At 37.0% G+C, this 13,687-nt stretch overlaps 1 protein-coding gene across 1 annotated transcript in view; it reads right to left on the bottom strand.

Moving 5' to 3' along the window:
• LOC306844848 (receptor-type tyrosine-protein phosphatase F-like) overlaps window positions 1-13,687 on the bottom strand; it is a 183,250-nt gene that overhangs the window by 129,693 nt on the left and 39,870 nt on the right. Inside the window, exons 3-4 of the mRNA XM_079377260.1 lie at window positions 7,381-7,526; window positions 227-368 (exon numbers count right to left, since the gene is read on the bottom strand). Coding sequence (XP_079233386.1) covers window positions 227-368; window positions 7,381-7,526 — 288 coding nt within the window. The remainder of the gene's footprint in view (window positions 1-226; window positions 369-7,380; window positions 7,527-13,687) is intronic.

Below are 13,687 nucleotides of genomic sequence, written 5' to 3'. Positions count from 1 at the left end.
TTCCTGTTTGTCATGTTCTCAGAATAATAATTATATGAGCACAACACTTGATGAGTGTGAGAGGAACCAAAAATACTCAGTCGACAGTCAATGCTTGATTTGACTTCTGCACCATTTCTAATCACAAAATGCATGCAATGAAATAACTGCAGCTGTAAATCTTCATGAAGTGATAGGAAAATACTATTCTGTTTTAGAGAGAGTGAAAGAGAGAGTCTATTCTTACCTTCTAATACAGTGAGTTTAGCACTAGTGTTAATTTCTCCAACGCTGTTGGTAGCTGTGCACTCATAAATAGCCTCATCTCGATGTGTCCGTAATGGCTGGATCCGCAGCACAGAGCCCGAGCCGTCATCAAACTCTATTACCTGACACACACAGACATACAGATGATATTAGATATCTCCAGCATCAAAAATCAAGTGTTGTTCTTTAAATACACAATCAGACTGATCTGCATGCATAAACACATGGACACAGTCTATATGACACTGCAAAGTTGCTGATGTGAATCAGCGCTCTCTTCCAATGATGCTAATTCTAATAATATATAAGTTAAAGGAATAGCTAACCCCCCCAAAAAAAAATAAAAATAAAAAATACATTCGCTGAAAGTTACTGCATGGTTTGTATTATATACTATAGTATGTATAGTATAATATGCTTGTATAATATACTGCACAAGTTGTAACTACTTTTCTGGTGATTGTTTTTTCTTTTCAGGCTTGACAGTATAAATTACCATCCACTTTTCTTGTGTGGACAAAAACATTCTGGCTAACATCTCATTTTGTTTTTCATGGAAGATGGTGTTTCATGGGAGTTGGCAAATTATGATAAAACTGTCATTTTTGGCAGTGTTACTTGTTAACAAAATCATGACAGAAGTAGCAATTACCAGCCAAAGTGTCTTGAGTACCGAAAAGTGATAAAACCAGTCAGAAACAATCTCACTCAGTCTTACATGACAATGATGTTAAAGAGATCAGCTCCTGTACAGTATAAATGCACTGCATTGGGTTTGTGAGGCACAGAGTTAAAGTAAGTGAGATGCTGGTGCTGTCAGAGCCCGTCTCGTTCACGCTCAATCAGCTCTGTTGACAGTGTAAGGAGGGTCGTCTCAGGGAGCCCTCATGCCTGGGTTGCCGTCAGCTTTTCTCTGTTTTTAGGTTGACTGCCAAATTGAGATCAACCTGCGCTCCCCTGCTGGAGCCCCGCACTGTCTATACTGATGTTGAAAACAAGCGCAGCATTCCCTGGAATGAAATACTTCAGTTTCAGCTTATAAGCTTTCACAACAGAATAGCTTTAACAGGGGTCGTATTTTTGCCACCATTCTATAACATCAGTTTTCTTCGCCTTTATACATTTAGTTTATACATTGACCTTCATGTATTTAGGTTTCTTTCAACAAAAACATTAACAATGTGGTTTTTAATGATCGTCTATAGCTTAAAGATGCAAAAATGTTATGACTGGCTAACCTTCACACTGTTGCTCATCAAGGAGGGCAAAATTGCTGAATATTTAATAGTTGTGATGTCTGTTATTCGAAGAACAAAAGAAAAAAAGAGGAAATCTATAACATTTGTAGCTTTAAGGATTCATCTTTATTTAAAGCTGCAGTCTGTAACTTTTTTGGTTAAAAATGATCCGAAATCAATATTTGAGCAAGTACATAACCAGCCAGTGTTCCAAACTATCACCTTACTTTAGCCCGATTCACAACGGTTAGCTTATAATAATGTTTTCTAATTTGAGTGGTACGAGTAGGTTTCCGCAGGAAATTCGAGCATGGTACTGCGTCATTACGTCACGTCTGTAAACATAAAGAAGTAGTCCCGGCTAGTATCGCATGTGTGGATCCTCCAGGTGGCGCATCGTTTATAGCCTTTTCTCACAGCAGCGGGAATAATGAAATTTATCATTTTGATGGCGGATTATAATCCAAAAAGGATTCTGACTACAGATAGCCAACATGGAATTACACAAGTTTTTGTATTTTAAATAGAACCAGTTTGAAGGAAGATTAATTTGCTTTTTGGATTAAAAACATTTCTTAATATGAAATTTGAATGGTATGACAATTAGATATTAGACTGTACAGAAATTGAAATCTACACGCTAATACTATACTCATAGTCATGCAATGCTGATGTTGTTAACATTAATCATTTGAGAACAAAGTATAACAATGATAATGAGTTAGATGTGATATGAGCTAACTGATCTTTAGATTTAATCACCGTTGGTAGTAATTTATTTCCTCAGTTGGACAGAACAAACGTTGCAGACTTGTTACTTGTTCAGATGACAATATACGGTGAAAATTCAGATTTGGGTCATATAGTCCACAACGTAGACTAGAATCTGTGATTGCGAAGTACAGTAAATATCCACTCCGGTGCAGTGACTGACAGCCACACATTCACCTCAAAACATTAGATTCATCCGCGCTGGAGCCGTGCCGGAACACCGGATCACAACCCCACACACGGAAGATAATTCCGCAAGAAACTGCAATTACAGGTTTTCAAACACAGATGGCAACAAAGAGGTAAAAGTTACGGACTGCAGCTTTAATTTAGAATTTAATTAATTTAATAACTTTTAAATTAAATACATTGTTTTTAAATTAATGTTTAATAACTTTATTCACTTTATGTATATTTCCTACTTGCTGAAGGGCACAGGTAAAAATTACATTTTTATAATGGGTTTATGCAAAGATTTAAGTTCACTTAAATTAGAAGGTGTTATTTTTTAAAGACTAATAAAGGTTAAAATTGATAGCTCTCAATTATACTGTATGCATATATAAATATTAGGAAAAAAAGAACAATTTCCTAGAGACATCAGTAGTATAAGTATCAGTGATACTCGCCTTCAGTCAAAAAATGCCATTAAACAAATAATAAAAATATACTGACTTTATGTTGTTTCTACATTAATCTTTTTTATTGTTGTTTTTCCACTCTTATTGCGTTTAATTTGGACTTTAAGATCAAAAACTAAGCTAAAATATCATTGATTTTGCCATGTAGTTATAGTTGCCATGTAGTGATATACTTTAACTATGACCACTGTGTCCATGACCAAGACACTTACCATCAGGATGCTTTAGAAGGATTGTACCAACAGCCCTTCAAACTGATGACACCTTTATAATGCAGTCCATGTCCTGAATGCCAGCCAACACCATTGCTCTAATTCAACCCCAGGCATCAGCACACCTCTATACTCTGGCCCGAAACAGGCCATAGAGAGGCTCATCTGGACTGCTGATGAGTCTATTGTGGCCTCTGTTTGGCCCCAGACAGTCAGATGTGAGGTTTTTGGAGGAGTGAGCAGAGGAGGTCTGACAGGTCACCCTGCTCTCGGGCCAATATTAGAGAGCTCATCCCTCACTGTCCTGGCACTGATGCAGTCTTTGTCTCAGCTGGCACATTCAGCAGTGGTACAGTTGGCAATACAGGTGGCTCAGGTCTGCAGTGGTCACTTTAGGGTGACCAGCTATTGGACGGTCATCTGTCCTGCTGGTCTGCCTTTTCTAAACTTGCTAATATACTATAGATATGTTCCAAAACCCATTAAATGTCTGCAATATCCAACAAATGTCACTGACATTGATGCAGTGCTGGGTAGATTAATTATAATCAGTTACTAATAGCAAAGATGATAGAAGTTGTTGATAATACCGTATTCTGTTGTATTACACATATTAGGTTATATATTCTGATTACTTTTCGATTACATATTAAATGACCTAACTTGTTTATCACATTCATTTGAATAGGATAATCTTGAACCATATTGATATAAATATTGAAATAGAAAGGAAAAATGTATATTACATTTATATTCCAATGTGTGTGTATATATATATATATATATATATATATATATATATATATATATACACACACACTGCCGCTCAAAAGTTTGGGATCAGTAAGATTTTTTATGTTTTTTAAAGAAGTTTCTTCTGCTCATCAAGGCTGTATCTATTTAATCAAAAATACAGAAAAAATACTGTTATTTTGTGAAATATTATTGCAATTTAAAATATCAGTTTTCGATTTTAATATACTTTAAAATATAATTTATTCCTGTGATCAAAGCTGAATTTTCAGCATCATTACTCCAGTCTTCAGTGTCACATGATCCTTCAGAAATCATTATAATATGCTGATTTATAATCAATGTTGGAAACCAATGTGCTGCTTCATATTTTTTGGGTGGACCTGTGATATTTTTTAGGATTCTCTGATTAATAAAAAGTTAAAAAGAACAGCATTTATAAAAAAAAATTGTGTTACAATATATAATGCTATTCAAAAGTCAGTACATTTTTTTTTTTAAAGGGGTGGTGATGGCGCAGTGGATAAGACACATGCCTTTGGTGTGAGAGACCCGGGTTCGAATCCACTGTGAGACACCAATGTGTCCCTGAGCAAGACACTTAACCCCCTAGTTGCTCCAGAGGCGTGCGACCTCTGACATACATAGCCAATTGTAAGTCGCTTTGGATAAAAGCGTCAGCTAAATGAATAAATGTAAATGTTAAAGAAATTAATACCTGTATTCAGGAGGGATGTGTTAAATGAATAAAAAGTCATAGTAAAGACTTATATTGTTAGAAAAGATTACTATTTTAAACAAATGCTGAATCAAAGAAAAAAGTTTCACATGTTCCAAAAAACAATATGAAGCAGCACAACAGTTCCAACATTCATAATAAATCAGAATATTAGAAAGATTTCTGAAGGATCATGTGACACTGAAGACTGGAGTAATGATGCTGAAAATTCAGTGCTGTGTCACTGAAATAATTTATTTTTTAAAGTATATTAAATAGGAAACCAATATTAGAAATTGCAATAAAATTTCACAATATTACAGTTTTTTCTGTATTTTTGATCAAATGAAGTGAAGTGACATACTGACCCATACTCGGAATTCGTGCTCTGCATTTAACCCATCCAATGTGCACACACACAGCAGTGAACACACACACACCGTGAACACACACCCGGAGCAGTGGGCAGCCATTTATGCTGCGGCACCCGGGGAGCAGTTGGGGGTTCGGTGCCTTGCTCAAGGGCACCTCAGTCGTGGTATTGAGGGTGGCGAGAGCGCTGGACATTCACTCCCCCCACATACAATCCCTGCCGGCCCGAGACTCGAACACGCAACCTTTGGATTACGAGTCCGACTCTCTAACCATTAGGCCACGACTAATGGTTACTGCCTTGATGAGCAGAAGAGACTTCCTTAACATTAAAAATCTTACTGATCCCAAACTTTTGAGCAGCAGTGTATATATTTATGTGACCCTGGACCACAAAACCAGCCATAAGTGTCAATTTTTTTGAAATTGAGATTTATACATCATATAAAAATCTGAATAAATAAGCTTTCCATTGATGTATGGTTTGTTATGATAGGACAATATTTGGCTGAGACACAACTATTTGAAAATCTGGAATCTGAGGGTGCAAAAAAATCTAAATATTGAGAAAATGCCTTTAAAGTTGTCCAAATGAAGTTCTTAGCAATGCATATTACTAATCAAAAATTAAGTTTTGATATATTTACAGAAGGAAATTTACTAAATATCTTCATGGAACATGATCTTTACTTAATATCCTAATGATTTTTGGCATAAAAGAAAAATTTATAATTTTGACCCATACAATGGCTATTGCTACAAATATACCCCAGCGACTTAAGACTGGTTTTGTGGTCCAGGGTATTATTACTAATATATATATGACACACACATATAGGCTACATACATACATATGCATACTGTACATACACACACACACACACACACACACACATACACATACATATATATATATATATATATATATATATATACATCATCACGCACACATACACACACACTCAGATTGACGGGTTATCGGTCCATACACAACTATAAATGTTTCTGTGTCTGTAAAGGCATCTCTCTCACTGACTACTTCCTCCCGATCAGATTCAAAATGGTCAAAACATGATCTACATGTATATGACCTACATATATGATCTACATGTTCTCTGATCCTTCCATTTATGCTGATTGTCTTGTTTTCGGACCCCTAAGACCCAGAAGTCCCGTAACTCATTCAGGACATGCGCTAGGGATTTCCTTACTGTAATATACCTAGAACACGGATTGCCGTAAAAACTCATCAATGGCGGGGAAACGTTGTCTCTTAATTGACGAGATATCTCGTCAATGGCGGGTAAAGAGTTAAATGGATAGTTCATCCCCAAATTAAATTTCTAACATCAAACTGTTTTGGTTACTATTGACATCCATTCTATGAACAACTAAAAATACAGAGACGTTTCTTAAATTATCCTCCTGGGGGTAATTTCTCAGCCAGACTTGATGTGTGATTCATTTGTGATGAATTGGATTAATTAATCAACACATTGTGTAATTAATTAGATTGAAACTTTTAGCCCTATTCCAAATGTATATAAGTGATAGACTATTTAGAAAGGCAAATTTGTGAGATAAAAAAGAAGAATTAAGGTGAATGAATACATTTCAAATAATTCACTGCCAATGTGTAATGTGTAATCTGAGTATTTTAAAACGTAATATAATGCAATTACAAATACTAATTTTTGGAATCTGAATCCAGATTACATCAAATCAGTTACTACCCAGCACTGACACAGACGTCCACACTTTCTCAGCCAATGAGAAAACTAATCATTGTATGTGAGTTTTCAGGACAGGGTTTTAGAGTGGTTGAAATAATGGGGACAGTCTAACTGAGTGACCAAATTTGGCAGAATTTAATCTCTCTCTAACAGCTATTTTAAATTTCCAGCCCAAAAAGAAGTGCTGCATTTCTCTCTTTTTGTCATCAGCATTTTTTGGCCTTGTTGTCTAATTAACAAATACATCTCCCTGCCATCTCAGAGACCACAGTTTTACCTGGGATCAAGCCTGCAGTACTTTCAGACCACATGCAGTACTTTCAGACCACATATGTAATTCAAGTTCACTGCACTTTATATCTTGGTCAGTTCAGCATAATCTCTGGAGAACAGATGTCAGGAGGACTGTATGAACTCAAAGAAACACTTGACACTCGACCTGGTGCACTCTAGAGCTCAGAGAAGGTCATGATAAAAGCTGAAAACCCCTCACATGATCTTAATCAAAGAGTACTGCTGTATAAAATGGGATGCCTTGAAGGCATCGGTGAGGAGAAATGGTAGGATGCCTCTGATTTAATGTTGTGGTAAAAGAACAGCTGGCAGGAAGCAGGTCAATCTCCCATATGATCCTCAACTTCACATCTGATTAGAGCACAGGCACAAAGAAAGCACATCTTATTATTTCAAACCCACCTCAAAGCGCTGTGAGCTAACTTTCTTGCCCTTCTTCATCCAGGTGATTCGTGGTTTGGGCTCCCCGACCGCCTGGCACACGAAGGACGCCACCCCTCCTGAAATCCCTGTCTGATCTTCAGGAGTCTTAATGAAACTCGGCATGCCTGTGAGAGAAAGAAAGACATTAAGACACTATACAAATGCAGGAAGGACAAATTACAGATCTCTTTAAAAAAATCATTTGTTTGCCATAGATAACAGTTAGATAAAATGGAGAACAAAAGGAGAGTTCATATTTGTTTCCTCTCAGTAACCTCAATTGTTTCACTTTTAGGGTTTTAAAATCGAAATAAATTAAGACCAAATCATGAATTTAACTATCCATTTTATTTTATTGTATTTTTCATTTGCTATCTGTCAGTCCTCTGTCGTGTGTCATGTATCCCCGCCTCTTGTGTCTATATTTGGTTTGTTTCCTGTCCTTGTTTAGTGTGATCCTTAGTTAATTCTTGTCCAGCTGTGTTTGTGTAATTAACCTGTGTATTTAAGTTCCTGCCTGTTCAGTTTCGTGTCGTCTGGTCAACTCGTTACTCCCCGGTGTTCCTGTCTGTGGCAGCCCTGCCCTGCCCTGCCCTGCCCTGCCTTGTTTGGAGTCATTAAAGACTGCTAATTTGAGTTTACCTCCACCTCTGCGTGTTCCTGTATCCTCCTTGTGTGTGTACTGTGACACTATCTGATGGCGGACGCAAAGCAAATGACATTTAAGAGTCATGTCAGCAGGAAAAATTATGAGTGAACCGCGTTTTCGATTTCAGTCTGTTTCCCAAACAAACTATCATAAGACTTGAAAAAGGTGAAAATAGTGCACGAGTCATACAGACAAAATTTGGAACTGTCAAATTTTTGAAGCTTGACAATACAAAACTGAATCTGGATAAGAGCTCCTTTTGTTTAACCATGGGTATCATACCTAACTAAAACCATATAAATAGTTTTATTACTTGAACTAAAATAAATGTGAACTGAAAATAAAATAAAATTTCCACTTAACCGAAAATAAAACTGAAATAAAAGGAATAAAACTATAATAGACATATTTTAAAAAATACAAATCCGGAAAATTGCTAAAATTTTAAACAAAATTAAAATGGAAAATTAAAAAAAGATAAATGAGTTGAACGTATTACTTGTTTTATATATTAATACAAAAAACATCCCTAGTATCTCAATGATATTAAAAATATTAGTATGGGGTTAGAATGACATTCTTGGGTGATCTATTGCTATAAATCTCCTTCTGTAATGGAGTGACAGAAGTGAAGCGTGCGGATCCATCTGCAAAGCTTTATTAAAAGGTGTGGCCATAAACAAGCATTGGTCGATACACAGCATACAGACATAGACGAGGCAAGACAAAGAGTATTCCTTAGACAAGCGAACAGTATCCAACAGAGCAAGGCAAAGAGAGATAATCCAGGTACACAAGCAATAATCCAGGCAGGGGCAAACACAATCCGAAACAGCAGGGCAAAGGGTTAAACCAAGATATTAGAATCAAAACAGGCAAGACTATGAAAACTACGAAAGGCTCCGTAAGATAGCTATCAGCTAGGGTAGCGATAAGTGCATACAATACTCGGCGATGACAGAGTGGAAGTCCAGTGCTTATAAAGCGTGTCTGTTGAGATCAGCTGTGTAATCAGTGCAATGTGTGATTGGTGACAGCTGTGATCAGTGCAATGGATGATGGGAAATGCAGTCCAGGGGTGACGTGCAACAGTAGTGTAGTGCAAGAGCCAATGTGGTGAGCGAGTGACCTCTGGTGGTGAGTAAACGGAAGTTCATAGACCGGATTCGTGACACCTGAGCTATGATGGAGCAATCGCTGCGCAATAAAACTGTCCTTGCTAGAAGTGCTGGAACAAAAGAAGATCTTTTAACAAACTCTAAACCCTTCCTTGAGCTAGACCTCCAGGACGGTACACGTAATGTTCCTCCATGTGCACTGGGTCACGTCCCTCGTGGTGAGAAACAATAAATACGGGCAATATGAGGGAATTCTATTTCCCCTATAACCTAAGCTCTCTGCTTGGCTGTACTCGAGATAAGAATAAACTGTTTATAAGCCATGAGAGCTTCATCTCCGAGGATGTATCAAAAGCATAATTAAATGCTCTGACAGAATACGAGCCATGGCAACAAATTGAGCTCCCCATCCACCGCAATCCCCTGGTGAAAGCGTGCCTGTAGAGGAACAGAGAGCTGACGGGAACGTAATTAAAGATTCCAGCCATCCAGCTCACCGCAGGGAACAACAGATATATCATAACGTGCGCTGCCTGCTTTGTTTACCTCTGTCTCTGGCTACAGATGCATAATGCAAACTGCCGGCCTCACTGGAGACAACGTCTTCATCTTTTCTTTGGCAGGAACTGTCTTGGTCCCAGTTTCTGTCCAGGGGACCTAGTCATTTTGCCTTTCTCCAATTCTCTGGCTCTCTCTCACTTCACGGCACTGATGTCAGCAGAATTGATGTCATTATGGTTGCCCTCGCCTGATGCAGTGTGTGTGCAGAATGCAGACTGCCAACTGGCTTCACATGAGGTTTATGGCAACTTTCCACAAGACATTAATTATACCACATACTCATACACCCATCAACTAAATCAGGACACACTACCTCTATTGTTTTACATAAGGCTAATTATAAACACCATAGACTAGTGTTTTCTACAGAAATGGGATTAATTTTGATGTGTATATATATATATGGATAATTAACTTAATTTAATTCAGCAAGGATGCATTAAATTGATCAAAAGTGACACTAAATTCATTTTTAATGTCAGGGCTCCAGACAAAAAATAGAGTAAGGAGCCATTGGCCCTTATGAGAAAAAAACCTACGCACCAAATTATTTTTTAGGTGCCACAGAATAAACGTGTTTAATTTATTTAATTAATTTATTTTGCATTTTATAATTTCAACCATACTGTCATGTGTTTGTTTCATCTTTTCTTGAATTTATCAGCATTTTAATCCATCTTGTAGATGACCTGGGAACTAAATGTTTTTTCCAACTTGAAATGTACAGTCACAAAGAATGGTTCATTACACAGTATTTGTACCAATATCATGGACCATAAGAATCACTTGGCCATTGAGAGTGTAGTTTGGGCTCCTTCTCAATGCATCCTATAAATATTGTCATATGTCTTTCACACATTCACTCTGTTTTTCTTCATTGGTAACATGCAATTTTATAGGAGGAGTTGAATCATGTAGACAACAGGTTAAGTAAAAATATTAATATGCAATAGCGCATAAATATAGCAAAATGCTCCTCTTTATAGTTATTTTTCTAGTTGACTGATGAGCTTGGTTATTCCGAATGGTTATTCTGACGTAAATGTATTATTACAGTGCAATGTTTACAAGCTTTACACATTTTCCGCAGTCTGAAATACTGAATGAGCTTTTACATGAGACATTTCAGTAAGTTTTACTGTAGGCTCTCTTATAAAATAGCCTACTTTTCAAAGTAAATTCATGTTCATTATGTACTATAGTAGCAATGAGAAAGACACAATGGGTTCACTTGCCACTTGAACTGACGCGCTAAAACGATTGCGCTTGCCGCATTAAAGAGTGCCAAAACCGTACTTATTGTTTGAATTTCGTTATGAATTTGCTTTACCTGTTGTAGTTTGTTCAAGTTGTGCACAAAATAGCTTTGTGCTTTTCTGCACTTTTACTCGCACCTTTCCATCATTTTATTCTCTCTCGCGCCGCACAACTGAGCTCCGTTTAGCAGGTGTGCATCAGCGCTGCAGAGATGAGCACTGTTTGAAACTCTTTTTTCCACTAAAACTCTGATGAGCATCGTCTCGGTTTAATACATGAACATAACAAAAGATGTGATCGCAAAACAATCAGGAAAAAAGTCATTACATGCAAATGTTTAAGTCATAGCATGTAAATATATACAGTGGCCAGTGGCGACCTCAGCAAAAACTTCACTCGCAAATTAATATTTTTGGTCACAAATGCGACCGTTTGGAGCCCTGAATATTACAAAAGATGTTACAAAGTTTCATGGTTTCCAAAAAAATTACGCACCACAGTTTTCAACAGTGATAAATAATAATGAAAACTGTTTCTTGAATATTATTTGAATATTATAATAATTTCCGAAGGCTCAAGTGACACTGAAGACTAGAGTAATGAGGCTAAAATTTCAGCTTTGCACCACAGCAATAAATTCCGTTTCAAGATATACTGAAATAGATTTTTTTTTTAATTGTAATATTTCACAATATTGCTGCCATGGTGAGAATAAATGAATGAATGAGTAAATAAATAAATAATATATAAAACAGAAACACAGTCTTATTCACACCTCAAGATGATTGGTTCTGTATATTTGCATCAGCCTCTCCTGAAACACCTGAGGTCAAACTTCCTCTCATGACTGATTTATCAGACGGCCACCCTGCCTGATGACCTCTGACCCTGGAGGTGACACACAGATTCTCAGTCACACAAGGCTCTTTGTGCCTGCTAGCATGCTGACCTCCTGCAATATTTACCGTGTTGACTTTCATGTGTGTTCTTCAGGCAGTGCAAAGCAATCTGCTGCCAAGTTTCTGCCCTCGCCCTACCTCACCAAAACAAAGGACACTAAGGTTTATGAGCATTTTCCATCAGAGATGTACAAATAACACTAGTTCCATCTCAGCATTCCCATCTTTTCCCCATAAATGATATCCACTTTGAGTTTGTGTAAAACCTATTCTTCCATAATATTTATATTTATATTTCATCTTAAGAAACAACTGCCAAGAAACATCAAGTAAACTGGAGTTCATGCATGATAAAAAACCTCATGCATGATGCAAAAACATTTCTAGTCATGACAGAAGCTGCGGTCTGATGCCATATAAATACTTCATTACAATCTCATGATTTAATCATAAAAAAAAATTAATCAGAGCTTTAAAGTAATCCACAGATTCAAAAGACACCAGCATTTGATTAAAATGAGTTTGTATATGGACAAAACCCAATGCAACTGGATCAAAAGAGCACAGACAACCACATTAGCCTCTTTGTAAGAACTGCACGTTCTTCTGACACTGAACGTGCTTAACCCATTAAGACAATAAACATACACATGGCATGTTAATGCAAACACTTCTAGCTAATGAACACAAGCATGGTTTGCATTGTGTTTCAAATGTTTCAAAGTAGTTGCATTCTCAGCTATAAGCCACAAAGAGTGCCAAATGCAGTGAGCATTTTTGTTAACATACAAGATATCTTTCTAATTCAGCTTAATTACTATCAGGGTGGAACAAGACGATCTTGCTGAGCATTATAGTATGTTTACAGTTAGTTAGCTGAATACTAATCATACACTAATAATAACATTATTAAGCAAAATCAACAACATTTGAAAGTAATTATCGCCTCCTTAAGTATGTGGGTTACACGCATTAACATGCAACAGTTCTCTTCATCTTTATTCACTAGTTAGTTCTCTAGTTATCTAGTCGTTCTGTTATAAATGCACTGTACATAAAAAGGAAATTCTGTTTATACCCACAGAACTTCATAAAAAGTAAATAAAATCAAATAAGTAAATAAATGAATATTTGTAAATTTTTAATGTTTGTAATGGTTTTCCATGAAGGTTTTATGATAGAAATAACTAGTGACCTGAGAGCAGCAGAGTGACAGTCTGAATTTTCAAGATTAAGTCAAAGTCTTATCTAAATTTTCCTCCAAAACCAATCTACAGGACTTAATCAGATATTTAAAATTGATTTTATTTAGCTTTAAGAATCACCCAAGAATGTGTGTTAATTATGCAATGGGCACAGAGCGTGTTCACAGTGCTCAGGCCGAGCAGCCACAGCGATGAGCAGCCGACCACAAATACGCCACCCAAATCCCTCCGCCTGGTGCGAGGACAGCGTTAATCTGCCCGCTGACAGATCACAGGATTAATGAGTATCAACAGCTCTGAAACCAGATGATCAGCTGCGCCGCGCTTCGCCAGTTTATTCTACACGTCAGGGAGGATCAGTTGTGAGACACACTGTTTGCCACTTAATATTAGGTGCTAATTTAAGATCTGCGATTTCTCCATTTGGAAGTGTTTAACCATGACTTTCTTTAACTCAAGTTTACCAGATCCGACAGGAAGGCATAATAACTAGAAGAAAACACAAAACGCACAAACAGCAGATACATTTCCTTCCACGCAGCATAGATAGCCACTCCCTTACAGATCTGCATGAAGTGAAATAAACTGAGAGCATCC

The sequence above is a fragment of the Barbus barbus genome (genome assembly GCF_936440315.1).
Source record: "Barbus barbus genome assembly, chromosome: 25".
NCBI lineage: Eukaryota > Metazoa > Chordata > Actinopteri > Cypriniformes > Cyprinidae > Barbus > Barbus barbus.
This window is presented reverse-complemented; position numbering and strand designations above follow the sequence as displayed.